The sequence below is a fragment of the Copadichromis virginalis genome, linkage group LG7 (assembly GCF_057382275.1).
Source record: "Copadichromis virginalis isolate Kocher_CV1m ecotype Utaka linkage group LG7, C_Virginalis_male_GT1.1, whole genome shotgun sequence".
Taxonomy (NCBI): domain Eukaryota; kingdom Metazoa; phylum Chordata; class Actinopteri; order Cichliformes; family Cichlidae; genus Copadichromis; species Copadichromis virginalis.
Genome location: NC_140624.1, coordinates 44,933,489 through 44,952,164, shown reverse-complemented (window position 1 = coordinate 44,952,164; position 18,676 = coordinate 44,933,489). Strand labels below are relative to the sequence as shown.

The following is an 18,676-nucleotide window of genomic DNA, read 5'->3' as shown; positions in this document are numbered from 1 at the left end:
GTTGCTTTGTGTTGTATATCTCAAGGGTGATCAGCGTTAATTCCAACTTAAAAGTCCTTCTAACTCGTGAAGTGTTTGATAAAAGTTCCAGATTTGCAGGACACAGGGGATCTACCTTGCCCGTCCTTGAAAACAATGACCACCGTCCACTCGCGTTAATGTCACTGAAGCCACTTGTTAGTCCTGACTGCTGTCTGGTCTAATACCATTTCTCTGTCGATGTTTGTGATTTTGATACATCATCCACTGTATGTAAAACATGAACGTGAGCAGAAACGTCCAAGCGACTGCTCGTTAAAAATAAAAATAAAATAAAAAAAAGGGGGGGGGGGGGGGCAAAATTAATCGAGCTGCTCATTACGTGTGAAATTATGTGTAGTTACGTGGAGCGGAGTGAACTTGCTGCCGCATGTGACACGCGGCAGCGCAACACAGTGCTGTCATCCAAACTTAGCGGAGCCCCCGTGACCGTAGCTGACAGAGCTCAACTTCTACATTTTTCTGCTGCCACTCTCTCGCTCAGGTGCTCCAACTTCCTCTCTGCGCTCTGTCAAGTGTTGATCGAGCGCGTGGATGTGGATTAAAGAGCGGGGTCCCACCGTCTGAGGCTGAACACCTGCACGTGGAGGAGGACTGCCTTCTTTTCCTTTGCTTGACCTTCATCCTTCCTCAGCTTCACTTCGCCTGTCAAACGAGCGCGGACGATGAGCTCATCTCTTCCCAAAAGCGAGTCGACCACCTCTCTTCTTAGAACATCGGGGCCCCACCGCAGGTCTGCCCACGGGGATCGCGGTCCCCACGGTCACAGGAGCCAGCGCTCTCACCACAATCATCCCGCCGGAGCTGGAGGCAGCGAGGACGCGGTCTGGAGGGAAGACTGCGAGACCAGTGTGCGGAGACCTCTCTGCCAACCAAGACATGCCGACTCTCGACATTTAAGTGACCATCATCGGACGCCGAAAAGTCATACTCACCGGCAGCCGACCACCCTGGCTGATGATGAAGATGATGAAGAATACACTCAGGAGGATGTGGGGCACAGGATGAACAGGCATCAGAAACAGCACATCGGGTCCTCGAGATCCAAACAGTCTCATCATCATCATCATCATCACCACCACGACTCCACTCGAGGTGAGGTGCCTCCCGCTGTGCATCCGCAGGTCGGATCCAGACACGACAGGAGAACCTCACCAACCCCATCTTATCCAAAACACCAGGACGATGCAGCTTTCTTCTTCGAGTCCAGCGAGAGAGTCGTCACCGGGTCATCACCCAGCCTCAGCTCAGACCCACCTGCGACAAGCGCACCTGTCCGGCCAGCGGCCAGCCGCAAAACCAAAAGACTAAACGCAGCATCCTCTGAGTATGACTCCAGTCTTCATCCAATAGTGAAATCAGTTTTTGGGCAGGTAAGGAGGTTTGTGGGGAGGGGAGAACATTTAAACTTCGAAAGTGTTCGAAAGTTGATCAAAGTGGGAAAAATTGAATGTCATAATTAATTTATAGATTGACCTTCTTTAAGTTTTCTAAATCTTTTTAAGTTAAATTAAACAATGTCTTGTTTCGACATTAAGTCTGCAGAGTTTTGTTGTAGCATAATGCAAAGGGCAAAATATCAAGCTGTATTACTGCTCAGTAGCAGCATGAATAAAAAAAAAAAAGCAGACTCATTAACCAGAAGAAACTGGAACACTCGTTTTTTTTTTTTTTTTTTTAATTATTTGCACTAAAGAGAAAAACGTTGTTATTCCCCCACAAAGATCAAAATTGCGTCTATTTACAAAGTGATGCGGCTTGCTCACTTTGAGGTCCTTACTGGATTGCACTACTGGATCTTCATGTTCTGTGTGGACATCACATTCAGACCATCTCCATTCACAGATAAAAAAGAAAATGTTTTGAAAGTCCATCCATCCATCCATCCATCCATCCATCCATCCATCCATCCATCCATTGTCTTTTTCTTATCCAATTCAGGGTCAAAGCAGATCTTTCAGTATAAAAGGACATAAATAAAACAATCCTAAATGAATAAAATAAATATTGCTCATTAGATATTCAGCTTTTTACTTGTGGGTTCCTGTTCGTTGCTGCAAAGGTTTGGTCCATTAACTGCAGCATACATGCTTTTCATAAGAGCTGCTGAAATTCAGCAGCAGGTTTCACAGGTGAGATGAAGGTGAGGCTGGACTGACAGGGTGTCACCCGTTCTGGGCAGATTAAAAATGAATGCATCTTTTCAGTCCGAATCTGGCTCCTGTTTGTTTTGGGTGTCCATTACTTTCACGCTCTCTGTAGTCTTTCATGCATCCCGATATGAATGCAGTCACTTTCATTGTTGCTGTCACCTGAGTGACAGCAGGGGGATCAGCTTACCCCCCTGTGTGGAAAATGTTTCAGTGATGAGAGCCCGTGTGTCTCACGCACACACACAACGGTAAGTGAAGCGTTTGTAGAGATATCATTCGTAACATTTGCCAATAACGTGGTGAGTGACAAATGCAGGCTGCATCACTTCACCACCTGTTCACTTCCAAATAAACTAGTTTTCTACAAAGGGTGCCAAATTCCTCCTGTTACTCAGACAGATCAGGAAGCTGCACATGAGATTTTTCAACCCCCTCCACCCCATCTTTTTTTTCTCATTTCACTTAAAATCCTTCTTCATCATCTTTGGATGATAAAAAGCTAAAGAGGAGACAATTACCTCTCAGTGTGCTAATGTGTTCTAGAAATAACTCCTCAATCCAGGCCAGAGCTTCAATCAGTCTTAGGGGTTCCAGTGAGGCAAAATCCATTCCAGCGGTGTGCTATATAAAGTCTCCAGAGCTGCTGATGTGCATAGAATAAGGAGATCTGATATTTTCTGCCTAGATCCCACATGGGAAAAATTCAGATTTTTGATTCAGGGGAACAGTGAGGAAGAATTACATTTGTGAAAGCTAGAAAAAGTATAAAAAGCTACAAATGTAATTTGAAAATGCAGGCTTACCAAACCAGCAAACCTACTGTAATTAATTCTGATTTTGGACGAAAATAATCAAATTCTCAAAGTGCTTTGTTTTGTGATATCGCCCGGAAGTTCAGTCATACCAAACACGGCCGTCAAAAGCTAAAATGAATTTGTGAGTGGACGCGAGCTAGTTGTGAGTCTGTGTGCATCAGTGTTTGTGTGAGGGAGCCAGCAAGCGAATGATGCATGTGTGAGGACAAAAAGTGAAGAAAGCTGAGAAGGCTTATGCAGGCATGCTTTCTTATTTATTTATTTCTTCTTTTGCACCTGCTCAGCGTCTTACCTAAGCTGTTTTATTTATTTGACAACACAATCGTCATAGTATGCCCTTTAGTACTTCTTAAATCGGGATGTGGCAGCTTGACACCGGGTCCAGCAATGAGGCATTAAACTCCCTGCAAACTCTTTCTTTTCATATTTTCTTATGTAACATCAAGATCTGCACACAATCCTAACAGAACACACTCGCTGCATGTAGAGAAGGCTAAAAATAGCCCAACAAGACCTGATTATGAGAGACTGGAGGAGGGCAGGGTGTTTTTTTCCTCTTTTTATTACTTTTTGTTTTGTCTTGGCAAAAATATTCAGGCTTCTGCAAGTGCGCTTCCTGATTGAGAAAGACGGTGAATGTTTTTTCAAGCCGTCATCTTAAAATTCACATTTTAATACGTGAATCATGATGACTCACGATGACCACAGAGGCAAGTGTGGGGGTTAGAATAAGGACAAATGTGTTTTGCCGCTTGCATTTTGCCGATTGTTTGTTATAGGGAGATTGTGGCACTGTGATTCACTCAAATTTTCTATCCTTAGAGCATCCATGCACCGTAATTAGCTCCCATTATCCCAGCACATTCTGGCCTTTGAACCATTCGGGTTTAAAAGGACACCTTGATCGAGGACAGAGCACTTTTACGTCCCAGTAGAAAATTTGTTTCTATTTTAAAAGCCCAACTACAGCTCTCGGTTTTTGTGACCTTGTTCTGCACACTCTCGCAGGAAATGTGGAAATGTAGTAGAGAACTGTTATTGAAAGATGTGTGATGAGAAATTATTATGAAGAGAAATCTCTTATTTTTTTTCTAAAATAATAGTTGAAGGATGTGCATTGACCAGCAGAGGGAGCAAGTATCATTTGTACCAAGGTTTTTGAGCTGCCAGTGTGCGGGTGAGGGATAGAGGGGGTGGAGTGGGGGGAGAATGTCACATCAGGGAGCCAGGAGAAGCGAAAGGGCCGGAAAAGAAAGTGAAGGGAGCGGGGAGGAATCGCATAAATGAGGGGGACAAAGGATGTAAAATAGGAATAGTGAGCGCCTTTACTGGCAGACCTGATGATTGTTATACCAGCAAACGCTCATCACCTCTCACTTCCTCGCTCCCACCTGAAAAGACAATCTAAGGAAAAGGTCTTAAAACACAGATTAAGTCCACTTCCTGTTACTCGTCTTGTACTCGCACGCACTGATGTTTCCTTCTCTTCCTTTCCTTTTTCCTTTTTCCTTTTTTGACCTGGGTCATAGTGACGTTTGAGAGGGGATAAAAGGAGAGTGCCTACAGGGGGGGGAGCACAAATGAGTAATATGAGGAGAAAGATCAGGGTGAAAATAAGAAGAACATATCTAGAACATACAAAACTATTTTTAGACATATGGTAGGTATATTTATATCTCCAAGAAGGAGGTAAACCCCTTTTTTGAGATGAGGATTAGAGGCCCGTGCACACACATGCACATGCTACATTATGAAGTGTGTGTGTGTGTGAGTGCATGTGTGCCCATGTGATGATGCTAAATATTGATGCAGACCTGAGGCTGAAAGGGAAAATCAGTGTGAGAGACTGCGAGACAGACTAGAAGGGATAAATGACTCAGAGGGAGAGAAAAAAAAAATCAGCAATAACTGACATGCAATAAAAAGACACATGAATATTTTTCCCCTGCTGACACACTGGATGTTTAACTCCTCTCACATAAAAGCAGATGTTTGAAAGAAAAATACTTAAATACTGACTATAATCTGACTCCAATGAATGAATCAGCTGCAGGATAAAAACTGTGACGTCTCAACCCAAACACAAGAAGATGACGCAAGTGCGCACTGCGTGTCTTTTCACCGCTCGGATGTCCTTTGATGACGAACTCACAAACAAACCACATGAATTCTGTGGTCACAGTCTCCTTGTTTGTGTAATATTAACTCGGTGGCTTTAGAGGACAACGGCTGGTGAACTCATGTGAGCTTATTATTGCATCAGTCCCCTCCCTCACCCTCCTACTTCTCTCAGCTCATTTAACACAGCTGATGGCCGAGGATGGATGAAACAGGATTATGTTTGACCTCAAATCTCAAATAAATCGCAAAGGAAACGATTAATATTCCTGTTTGATTTAGATTCCTGCCTTGTGCGCGTATGTAGACTCTTGAGAAATGGTCACCCCATAACCATCTGATACTAATATCAACGAAAGTAAATGACATGCTTCTTAGTGGGTAAAGTATCCGAGAGTGAGTATGATGGAAAAGGGAAAGGATACAGCAAAAAGAGAGAGAGAGGGATGGATCTCATGCCCGTGCACACTACGGTGTGACATTATAAGAGCTGACGGCTCCTGTGTCTGACGTCTGATGTGTTCTGAAGTTCACAATGAGCCTGTGGTGAGAGGCTGGATGAATCACCCAAGGAACAACGCAGAAGAGCCGCTCAGATATTGAATGGGAGATAGATGTGAAGCAACTTGGGCGTGAATGTGTTTATTAGAACATCAGTGAATAGACAAGGTCGGACAGGAGGGGGAAATATTGATGCACGTCAGTGCCGCAGCAACCGACTGTTAAGTTACCACTAGGTGGATGTTTATGACAGAAAGAAGAACTTTTCCTGCATAAAATGACGACTACCAAAATCCTAAAAGCTTCTCCTCAGTTTTCTTTTTAAACATTACCAACATAATTAGATTTTCTATCAAACAACAGCTTGGTTGTAAGAAATAATCATTCATTTTATCATATGCAAAAAACCCAAACTGGTCATAAATAATAAATGTTTAAGGCAGAACTTGTTGACATACCTTAAAATATGCCTCAGAGGGAAGGGCTTTTACTTAAGAGGGACATGTCAATAAGAACATGTCTGAATTCTCACTTAAAACTCCTGCAATAAACACGCTGTGCATTTTAAAGTCATGCAATATATGTACAGTATGTATCACCAAATCACAACAATAGTCCCTTTAAGGCACTTTATATTTTAAGGTAAAGATGCTACAAAAAATAGAGGACACACTAACAATTAGATGGCCCCCCTAAGCACTTGGTGACAGTGGGAAGGAATAACTCCCTTTTAAGAGGTAGACACCTCCGGCAGAACCAGGCTCAGGGAGGGGCGGCCATCTCCCGTGAGCTGTTAGGGGTGAGGGGAGGAAGATGGGACAAAAGAAACACTGTGGAAGAGAACCAGAATGGTATGGAAACACATATAGTGAGACAAAATGAAATGAGTGAATTAACTTTAAGCTCATATTTTTGTTTGTTAAGTTTTTATTGCACCCTGGAATAAAAGGTACAGCATTTACTTTAAATGTGAAGCCTAGTAGGACAAAGTGTTGATCAGTCAATTAGCCCACATTTGCATTTGCATGCATTATCCTTTTCACTACTGTTTTTATAGAGGCTTCATTTTTAGAAAGCCACATTTTTGGTCATTGTGCCTGACAACAAATGTATGCTTGTGTGTGTGTGTGTGTGTGTGTGTGTGTGTGTGTGTGTGTGTGTGTGTGTGAGGCTGAGAGAGAGCATTTATTTTCCGTCTGTGTGTGTTTGCATTTGCACACACTGATTTGAATCCTCCAGCGCGGTGGTTCAGAATCCATGTGTCATTTCTTGCACATTTTAGCTTTGATCTGAATCCGAGCCCTTCAAGCTTAACGTGACTTTGTGATGCTTCTACGTCTTTGTGTGTATGTGTGTGGTCGACACATACAGGGAGAGGGAGAGAGAGCAGGGATGGATGCTGGGGGTAGAGTGGTGGGAATAGGGGGGAAGAGAGAGCGTGTGTTATATTTTTAGCTCCACAGCCCCACATCCAAGAGTGTCTAATCGAGCGTGTGTACGAGTGAGAGAGAGAGAGAGGGAGAGAGAGAGATGTGTCTGTGTGTGCATGTGCGTGTGTGCATGTTTGGATTAGTGTCTCCAGCATCTTGCTCAGGGGAAGGTAATATGCTTGTCCGAACGAGCTTCTTCTGTCACATTCGTATAGATGGTTTAGAACTGTGGGGTGAGCAGGACTTGGGGGAGCAATTGAGGGGGAAAAGAGCATGAGACAGACTGACGGACAGAGAGAGAAGAGAGAGAGAGGGGGAGAGATAACAGAGACAGAGAGAGAAGAGAGAAAGGGTAGAGGGAGGGAAGACACAGTAGGAGAGAGGATAGAATGAATAAGCAGTCTTTCTTTTCTACTTCTGGCATTTGCATCTCGAGCTGATTACATGCATGCTTCCTCTCTTTCGCGCATCTTTGTGTTTTTTCTGACCTGTCCGTCATTCTTGTTTACATATTTCCCTCCCTTTGTCTCAGTGTCCCTCCCCCTCGTTCCAGTGTCCTTGCCTCCAGGTCCTCCCTGCACACTCCTCTCCGTCCTATTCCCCTCGTACCTCCTATTATATCCCTGCTCTTCTCCCTGCCTTCTCCCAAATGTCTTCCTTTATTAGTCAATGACCCACTGAACCCTCTTTCGCTTTCTAATCACTCTTATTCCCATGCATGCCTGGAAACACTTGCAAACACACATGCATACACGTGCACTTACATGCAGGCTCACTAACACAGCCACAGTTAGAGAGAAAACATAAGACAGGAAGATTTTTTTTTTTTTTTGGTTTGTTTGTTTTTGCAATGGGCAACTCTGTAAAGTCGCTTAAAATTTTCACCAAGAAGGTAAGGTCCGCTTTGAGGTTTTTCATTCTCCTTGAATCTCCTCCTTCCTGGTGCATGTTTTTCTAATGGTTTGTCCCCAACCTGACCGATGGCTATTTGACTGGATCTGCACTGACTGAGCTGGCGTACTGTTAGATATTTTACATTCAGGCTGTGTGGAGAATAACAGCAGAATAATTTAAGATTAAAGCTCGTCTCTTATGTACTTTTAGCCAAGTCAGGAGCTTTTAGTTTTGATCTTTAAAACTCAGTCTGCATTTACACGTTGACATTTTTAAGGACTTCAGAAAGATTTCTCTTTCCTTATCAGTGCATGTATTCACATAGAGGTTCAAGGGGCTGGTCAGTCCTCTCGGTTGACCTGTCGACTGCATCTGTGAATTAGGATCACATCACTTAAGGTCAGTCAGGCTGCACACCACCTTATCAGCCAGGTGAAGATGCTACCTTGTTGAACAGCACCTGCAGGATGCGATCAGGCAGTGGAAATGTTGCAAACAGGTGTGCTGTTTTCACTGGCTCAGAGTCTTTGGGCTTATTAATACATCTAATTTTGGATTACATCTTTCACGTATCAGCGTATGCTTGAATAGACCGTCAGTGTAGCAGGGAGACAGACCCACGAATAGAATTTCCTTTATTGCGCCAGCTGCACATCCTTGAGGAAGAACAATATGACAAGCAACTGTTGATGCCATCTGTGCAAAAATTGGTTGGAGTGCTGAAGAAGTTCTTGCTTGACTTCAGCGTTTCTTTGACAACCTCTCAGATTTTTCTTTGGTCTTGTATGTGCGTGTGTGTGCGTGTGTACGTGTATTTTCTTTTTTAGTTATATAAAAGCTAGCGCATGTGTTCATAGTACTTTTCTGGCACGATATAGCCACAGACAGCCCCGCTCCATGCATCACTTGGTCAGATTACCCAGTGGGCATCCGCTCCTGTGGTGAAAACTGTAGGAATGCACGAACTGGCAGGACGACTGGCATGGTAACAGATGGAGTGTGAAGGTCATTTGTAGAGCGCATAATAGTGTGTGTTTGTGCATATTGCACAAGCATGCATATTAATTTTTCATTGCATATGCATGCAGATGTCTTGTGCTGACAGTATAAAGCATCTGAACGTTGTACAAATTCATGTCAGAAAGATTTCAAACAACAGCAAAATGGTCCGCTGGTAACTCGTTGTGATATAATGTCTACTTCTCTACCTTTTAGCTTTAAATTCCTGCATTGAGTTGGATGTTAAAGTGCAGTAATTCAAAACTAGATCAATGTGACATGTTTTATAAGAGATATTGGTGCATTAAAATTAGTTAATCTCATCTTGACCAAAATGCACATTAGACTCTGTTTTTTAAATAGCAATCTGAGCTGTGTTGGTCTGCAGCTGGACCTTCTGGACCTTATTTGGCTTAGAAAAACTGTTTTAATTAACTTGTAGCCCTCTCGGTAATCACAATGACTGATGTGAGAGAACAACATTCGCCCCCTGGTTGATTGGCTAATTGGTGATTATAATTAAATGGCTGGCTGAACGTCAGCATCACCTTCAGGAAAACTGTTTTATAATGTGCACAACCCCCCCAAAAACAAAACAAAAAAACAGAAAACTAGCCACTTCTGGGTAATTTTAAGTAACAATCCCAGCAATAGTGCTGTAGCTGACTTGCATGGACTCACTATAACACTCTAAATGCCCTTATTTGACCTCGTGCTGAACTAAAAGAAAACCGTACTACTGCTTACAGATTTGCAATCTAAAAATAAATTGTGTCAGTCCAAAGCACAAGCACTCTTGTAGAAAAAAAATATTAAGAAATTCTTTGATTTTAGTAGAGCTTGGGTCTTATTTTGTTAGTTCTGGCCATTGCTTAGATAATATTGCACCCTCCATTTTCTGTGATAAGATCTGGGGAGCAATCATGCAACTGCTTTCTACTACTATTATTATTATTATTACAATTCATCCCTGTAGAGCAAAAAAACTGATATCAGAGTTAAGTGTGACCAGTGTGTGGAGTTGGACTTGTTGTTTCCCCACATCTCAGCAATTGTGGTGAGTGCAGTGTTATCGTAATCACTGGAAACAATGGCCAAAGCTACTCAAGTCAAACCACATTGTGTAATGAATCAAAATGATCACAATAACCTGTGAGGACCATTAAAAAATGATAGGCACTATTTACATTAGGCTATTGCTTTGTGACATGAAAAGAGGCCTGCATCCTGCTCTGCAGTGTTCTGCTGTGCAGGATGGTTTTTGCTGGATGGATTTATACGTAGATGGCATCAGTTGCTCTGTCACTATATTTTACACCCACTTATCTGTCACTGAGATCCTTTCCTCTGTCATGACTCACCTGACTCCACACTTTCCAATGACTGACAGACATATGTCTGTCATCTATGATCCTCCTCTGAACCCTCCCTCCTTCCCATCTCCATGTTGGCTCCTTGTTGAAACAATACCTCAACAAACTGAGTCACACTCTCTACCCCTGTCTTTGCCTCTTCATCCATATCCGGCTACCCACCGGATGCTTCTTCAGGACCAGAAGAAGAACTACAAAGCAGTGCAATCCTGTGAGGAGGGGGGATCTGGGGGGGCCTATCTTGAGCCACTAGTAGCCCTGGCCCAGAATGGAGCCAACATGCACAACATACTGGGGCCTGCATGCATCTTTCTACGCAAGGGCTTCGCTGAGAGCCGGCAGGCTGTACGTAAGTCCAGAAAATATCATGTGCATGCATGCCAAGAGAGATTATAGCACACAATGCAGTACATGCACAACAACCAAATCCCATGTGTGTAGCAATCACCTTCTACTGTAATGTCAGCACTTCCTGCATGTATTGAAGAGTGGTCGGGCTTAGAAGATGGGTTTTTTTTGTTGGATAATTTAAGTTGAATGCTGAAAGGGCATGTGAGCATCTGTTATGCATGAGGATGGATGCATTTTGTAGCTGGATGGAGGATTATTAGGACAGGTTATGGCAGCAGCAGAAATGCTACTCACATGGTGATTATTTCTCTTCATCTATTCCCAGCAGCTGACAACACGACTCAAGGTCTTGTTATTAAAGCCAGGAGCAATGCTGAAATCCTCAGTGCGGACGACTCTTCTGATGATGAGCTCTCATATGGGACTTCTTAAAGGATACAGTGGTCGAGACTAGTTATTCTAATTCAATGGACTGACACATATTATTTTGTATTAACATCTTCCTTTAGTCTCTGTATTTACCCTAAATACTAACAATTTTCACTCATTGCGCACACATTCGTTCTAAAGACACAGTAAATGGTTCTGATTCTTTTCTGCTGCAACAAAGGCCATACATTTTGTTTCTGGTATTTCACTTTGATCCCACTGCCTAATTATAAATAGAAGACTCAATGTTTTATTAACTGTGTGATCCCACTAATAATTTCTTTCTCTCTATAGCTGGAGTGAAAACTGAAAGCTCGTGGCACTCTGTGGCACTGTGGTTGCCAATTTACTTTTTTACAGTGTCATTTTGTATGCTGGGAATTGGCCTGATTTTTTAAGATATCAGCAGTGTTTGGGTACTAACTTGCAATATGATCCTCCACAGGATCGAGAGCTGAGGCCAGAAGAAATGGATGGTATGCTATGTTGTTAGTAAAAAATAAAGAGTGAATTTTACAGTATTCTGAAGTAGTTTTCAACACATCTTTGTCACATTTACACTTAATTTCATTTGGTCTCAGAGCTGCGCGAGGCCTTCAAGGAGTTTGACAAAGACAAAGATGGGTTCATTGGCTGTAAAGACCTGGGGAACTGCATGAGAACTATGGGATACATGCCAACAGAGATGGAGCTAATAGAACTGAGCCAGCAGATCAACATGAACTGTAAGTTAGAAGTGTGCCTGTGTGCTTGATTCATTGCCAAATATGCTTAAAAATTGAAAGAGAGATTTCTCCCTAATATGCATTCACTTCTTTTATCCTGTAGCGCTGCTTATCCATCTAGATTGTTCTGATAAGAGCCGCCCAGTTTTGGAGAGATTGACTGTAGAGATATCAGTCTTCTCTTTTATGTAAAGGAACCAAATGCACTTACCTTATGGTGGATGCAAACTGAACGTGACACTCAGCTTGTGTGTTCTGGCTACAAGATTTGCACAGCCACAACCGGATTACCCAAACCTTTATTTGGAAGTTTAAAAGGTTGCCATTTGACATCCTAGTGTTCTTCACAAAAAGAATCAGGACATTTTAACTCATGAAATTCCCACTTCCTTGGTCTCTGGTCATCACTACATATTGCCATCTAATACCGCTATATTAAAGGTAAAATAAGCAGCTTTACGGCCAATCAGAACATTGAAGATTGATAAATAGTGCTAGCTGCCAGGATTTTGGGGTAAACTGACCCTTTAAAATTAGAGTTTACTCTTCACCATTACTATTCATATGATAATGTTGAAATGAAGAAAACAAAATTCTGCCAGTTTTTGCTCATAAAAGCTGACATTTTATCCGTCAGTGGGAGGACATGTTGACTTTGAAGACTTTGTTGAACTCATGGGGCCCAAACTTCTGGCTGAAACAGCAGACATGATAGGGGTGAAGGAGCTGAGGGATGCCTTCAAAGAGGTAAGGAAAGGCGGGATTTTTTTCAATGCTATATTTTCATTTAATACCAATAAATATTTTTTGTTTTTAGTAATGTGTTTATTTCCCATTTTCAGTTCGATACTAATGGTGACGGCGAGATTAGCACTGCAGAACTCAGAGAGGCCATGAAAAAACTTCTGGGACAGCAGGTACAGAGCTGCTCTCGTGCCTGTAGCTTTCCATCCATCACTGTCCAGCCTGTCTGCTTTTAAACCTTTGTGCCACAGAAGCTCACACTATCACACCAACCTGACTTTTCTAGGTTGGACACAGAGAACTGGAGGAAATACTGCGAGACATTGACATCAACGGAGATGGACGTGTAGACTTTGAAGGTAGAAAATACTGTGAAGTATGTCTGGGAACACAGTATAACCTTTTTTTCTGCTTTTGTCCTTCTCTCTCAACCTTCAGTCTATCTCTGAAACACACACGCACACAGCTATTTCACATATAAGCAAAATCCCACTATGTGTCTGCCTTATATACCAATACCATGCTGAGAGTGAGGTGAGGGGATGAAGCAGTAGGTCTGTCTCAGATAATCTCCTTGCCAAAGGTTTATGTCACCTCATAGATTACCCACAGAGAGAAAGATGTATACAGCAGGATGCCGGGGATGAAAATTTAAGGCTGTTTTGCTGTTCTCAGCAGTGTTACTAAACTTAGAGATACATAATTTCAGGTTTTTGGGTGAAGATCAGAAAAGAACGTACAAGAAGATGTGAGGCAGGAGAGAACCATCAGGTTGCTAATGAGGCTGACGAGAGAATAAATATGAATACTCAGCACTTGGTTATGCGCTCGAGTGCCTCGGTAATTGTTTTAAAGCTAAAAATAGATATGGAAGCAAATATAATTGGGTAGAAAAAGAAATGAGGTTTAGAAATTGCTCTCATAGACGGTATGAATTGGGGTCTACTCAGATCTACTTGAAACCTCAAGTTCAGCTCTGTTTTAGGATCCTGTAGTATTAGTATGTATCCAGTACTTATTTAATATCGTGTGCATGCAAGTGGATCAGCGATTATGACTTTTATAAGCCCTGGTAACACCTGCAGACTGATTCAACCTGATGTGTAGTTTTGCTTTTTGATATCTTTATTAAACTTTAATTGATTTTTTTGTCTTTTACTGGGAACTTTATAGCTTTTTTTTAAGCTTTTAATATAGCACAGCAAACTGATATCAAGGGTAAATGTGACGTGTACTGGACACAAACACAAAGCTCAGAGAGGCAGAACTCTAATAAACAAGGACTTATTTTGGCTGTTGCAAAGTGCCAAACAAGTCGAAACGCAAGAAAAAATAAATACCATGTGATAACACACAACTCGGCAAAGGAAAGGGGACACAGGACTATTTATATACACAAGGCTAATCACGGAGCTGGGCAACAGCCACAGTAAAACACGGACACACAGAACGTGCATACCTGACTAATAACTCCACAAATAACAAAAAGCTGGAGGCTTATCACACTTTAAAATAAATGAAAAATCAAAACCTAAACCATAACTACACGTAAGAACCAAACGGAGATCAGGGAATAAATCTGGAGACATAACAAATACTGTCTGTTTAGTTGCTTAACGCTCCATCATCTCAGTGTTGTGGCTAGCATTTGGCGCTTTACCACTGAAAACAGCTGCCTGCTGCATCTGGAAACAATGCTACTGGAGATGTGAGAGTGGCTCACAGCAGTTTGTTATTCCATAAAGTTTAAAGGTATCACCTGTATACACCAGTTTTGACACCTCAGTATATATCAATAAAGACATATCTTGTAAAGAAGGTCATGAAATATACAAGAAACCACTCAGTTAAAAAAAAAAGACCTTCAAGGGTTCCTCTCATTCAGCTTTTAGAGGAAGAAAAATCAAAGTGCTAGTCTGTGTAGCCAAAACAATGAGCTAAAAAGCACAGAAATGCTAAACATAGCTGTGTGAAATCCAGTGATCATTATCTTGTTTGAGCCCAAAATTTACCCAACTATCTTCAGACTAACATATTATTAGCCCCATGACATCATCAGTACAAAATAAAGGGCAAAAACCGAGTTTCTCTTACGTAAACTCATGAGCCGATGTGTCATTGACTATTTAACTTGCATATTTTCTTTGTTGACAGAGATAGATTGGCAGTAATAATACCCAAGTTAATGCATGGCCTAGAGATCAAGTCATGCTCATTTAGCAGCACACGATCTCTGGCGATATCATTAAGACATTTTTTTTGGAAGCAATATAAATATATTCAGCACTTTGAAGCAAATACAGGCTTTCTCATATTCTGCTGCTACTGAGCAAGGTCAGCTTGTGCTCCAGTATCTCCAACAACCATACCGTAGTTCTGCTCCGTTTTGGCCACCACAGGAGGTCCCTGCACTGTGTGAATAATCTCTCCTTTGTTTAATTTTCAGAATTTGTGCGGATGATGTCTCGGTGAGTTCCTGGCTGAGAGCTAAAACGACAGCCTGGATTCTCTGTTGGGTTTTGGAGGAAAAGAAGTGCAAGTAGCACAGAATACTGATGAAGCTTGAACTTCTGAATCTGTCAATGAAGAAGACAGCAAAAAAAACAAAACAAGAAAACATATCAAACCCTGCCCTGAAACTGCCACGCTGAAGCACAAATGCTGACGACTACAGTCGGGAGCAACACTGTTAAGAATAATATGCTGCTGCTGTTTCCAAGAGCATAAACAAAACCAATAGCTGCATTTCTGACTTTTGCAAAGTAGTTTTTACAAACGTATTTTCCTTTAACGACAACATTTCTAATGTTGATGTGCTTTTTTCTCCTGACTCAATGGGTGAAGCTGTTTTGCTCACCTACAAACTACATGCTATTACACTTTAATAATTGTAGCAATTAAGAAGAAGCAGCAGTATGCCAGCAAACACCCGAACTCATACAGCACATTCCTTTTTTTAATGCCGAGCGTATCTGAAGCACAAATACAAATGGCAACATAGAAACATGTTACGTGACCCCTGTCAAGCAGCGTGTTTGTGTTTTGTGCATACTGTTGTTTCTTTCCACCTTGTGCTGTACATGTGTTATGTCACTGGAGACTATCGTGACCCAGTATTTGTTCGGTATATGTTATGTAGCACCGATACAGTTCTCATGACTTTAATAACATTATACCTATTTTACTGTGATATATAGACTATACATATATATTTATGTGTGTGTCATTGCCACTGTGCATAAGACTGACGGACTCTTTCAACTGCAACTTGCTAATCTTGAAGATAGGCCTTACTTTTTATATATATGCTGTGTTTTGCTATTTCTGAATTACTTCCGCGAGTATATTCAGAATACACAAAACATGTTTTGACACTGAGAAATCATCCACGCCTGACTGTGCAAGCGTGGGATCAACAAAGAGGTAAATTATAGGTGGTAAAGAGATGGGGTTAGTGCTTTTATTATCATCAGCGAGCTTTGATAATTTTGAGTTTCTTTGTGAGTTTTGCTGAGTGAACAAAATATTTGTGAAGTTAAAAAAAATCTCACTTGGTGCAACATTTACACTTTTACCTTTAATACCTCAAAATCAGTCAAACGACCAACCTCACTCTCGAACTCCCTCCTGGCACACGCTTATTTTTAATACACTGCACGGACAAAGCTATTGGGCCACCTATACACTACACCTAAATCCCATTTCTTAATTCCCACTCTAACTCTGTTTGAAATGCTGACTATAAGTGATAGGTAAGTTCTCTGTCTAATTTTGCTACAGTGTTACAAAGTCAAATGATAAATTTAACTGAATCTAATTGAATTAAATGCACTTGATTGGCATATATTTAGATTATACAAAATATATTTTCTTTAATAATGACTTATTTGAATAAATTGACCTTTGATTTTATATAGTTCAGTTGCACTTTGCTCAAAATTATTGTTTCGTGTTTATGAGGGTGAAGAATCATTTTTTGTGTGTGATTGGTCGCGATCTCTATTCCACTTCAACCCAAAGGTGTTTGTCGGGGTTGAGGTCAGAGCTCTGCAAGTTCTCCCACACCAGCTATGCCTTTATGGACCTTGCTTCGAGTACATTGATGCTGGAACAAAAAAAAGGGGGCCTTACCCAAACGGTCCCCACTACGTTGGAGAATTGTCTAATATGTCTTGTTAAGATGAAGCTATGGGCGGTCCAATATTTTTGTCCATGTAGTGTACCAGCTTCCTTACCGTCATTATTATTTCCAAGGAAGCAGTGGAAGCTTCTTTATGGTAAAATAAAAAGCCAAAGAAAGTTTACAAACATTATTTGTGAGTCTAATCCAGTTTGGTAAGTAGATGCAATATTTTTCAGAAATTTGATGCACTGAATTACCTTTTCAAAACGACTGCGTGAAATGCGCTTTAGTTGTTGGGACAGCTAAATTATTTGTAGACTGTTCATGAATGGATGTGAGGGTATATGCATGCTGTTTAAAAAAAGAAGAAGAAAGAGTTGTGATTTTACTTGTTTTAACTGTGTGAAACTATGCATGCTAATAAACTACTGCAATTTGTAGCAGAATCTAAAAGAAATAAAGATTTTTATTCCAAATTGAGATTAGGCCATGTGTGAATGTGTGTTTCTTCTTAACCTCAAACACTGTGATGGGGATGTTTCCTTTCTTTCTTTTGACTGGAGTCGTGTCACAGAATTCACATTTTTATTGGACAATAAGATTCTTGTTTAAAGAAACTTTGAAAATATTGAGACTTGACTCTCATCAGACCTACTGTAGTATTTGCACTCCATACTAGCATCTGCTCACATCTTCACATAACAAAAAAGAAACCCTTGTTGGATGCCTCATTATCTTTCACTTCCATCCACTGCTTCCGGACTCTAGAGAAACCAAAAAGGGACATTTCTCCTCTTATGTGGAGTTTATTCAGAAGCAGAGACTGGAGGATATGTGCAAAATAGCTCCTTTATACAAATAGTCAGAGTCAACAGATAAATGCTGAGGTGGAGATAGAGTGATACAATCTGTGAGGAGTGAGAGTGCACTACTTGGAAATCTGAAGTTGCATGTTCAGTCTAAAAATGGTGAGACAGAAATACTTAATACTATAAAAAAACTTAGAAATGATTTGGAAATATGCTCAATGGACATTTTATTGGGTACACCTTGCTAGTACTAGCCTTGATCCCCAAATGCCTTCAGAACTTCTTTTTGACCCATTGAATGGTGCTGGAAACTTTCCTCAGAGATTTTGGTCCGTACTGACATGATAGCATCACACAATTGCTGCTCATCCATGATGAGAATCTCCTGTTCTACCATATCCCACAAATGTGCTCTGTGTGAACAGTGAACTCACCGTTATATTGAAGATACCAGAATGATATGATTTGAGCTTTGTGTCATGGTGCATTACCTTGCTGAGAAAAGAATCAGAAAATGGATACACTGTGATCGAAAGGGGATGGACATGTCCAGCAACAATACTCAGCTAGGCTATAGTGTGTAAACAATACACAGTTGGTACTAAGTGTGCCATGAAAATACCCCCAACACTATCATATAACATTTCCAGCTCGAACTGTTACTTCTTGCTTCAAGATTTGACATGCCGTGTGTTCAGATGCTCACATGCATACCTGGGTTTAAACAAGCGGTAATTTGATAGCGTTGCTTTTATATCAGCTCCCACCAGTTCTTCTTTTTCATTCTCTGTAAAACCTAGAGATGGTTTTATGGGAAAATCCCATCTGATCAACATTTTCTGAAATACTCAGACCAGCCTGTTTGGCACCAACAACCATACCATGTTCAAAGTCAGTAAAATCTGTTACCAAAACTCAGGTTCAAAAGTTAAAAAAGCATCACCAAACATTTCAGGAAAGTTTATAAATGAGCCGTGGAAGTATGGAATAAGGTAAGAAATGAAGATAAGATGGAAAACAAGGTGCTAGTAGTTTAAAATCTGCTCAAAACTGACTTCATATAGTAGAAACAAACACACTGTAAGCTGTGTTTCTCTTTCCTATGTTTTGTTTTATACACACTTTCATACAAAATAAAATGGAAACACACAAAATGGTGTTTTGACATTTCAA

At 41.1% G+C, this 18,676-nt stretch overlaps 1 protein-coding gene across 3 annotated transcripts; it reads left to right on the top strand.

Annotated features, from left to right (window-relative positions):
* Positions 1–477: 477 nt before the first annotated feature.
* Positions 478–17,174, top strand: cabp1b (calcium binding protein 1b). Of its 3 annotated transcripts, none has more exons than XM_085463626.1 (8): positions 478–1,412; positions 10,500–10,667; positions 11,548–11,578; positions 11,684–11,827; positions 12,465–12,574; positions 12,670–12,744; positions 12,858–12,930; positions 15,018–17,174. In XM_085463626.1, exons 1-8 carry the CDS (start codon positions 705–707, stop codon positions 15,041–15,043), a joined length of 1,335 nt encoding a protein of 444 aa, XP_085319752.1. In that variant the 5' UTR covers positions 478–704; the 3' UTR covers positions 15,044–17,174. The 3 variants fall into 3 exon arrangements, with proteins under 3 accessions (XP_085319752.1, XP_085319753.1, XP_085319754.1); XM_085463628.1 differs by lacking the exon at positions 478–1,412 and adding an exon at positions 7,235–7,948; XM_085463627.1 differs by lacking the exon at positions 10,500–10,667.
* The last annotated feature ends 1,502 nt before the right edge of the window (positions 17,175–18,676 follow it).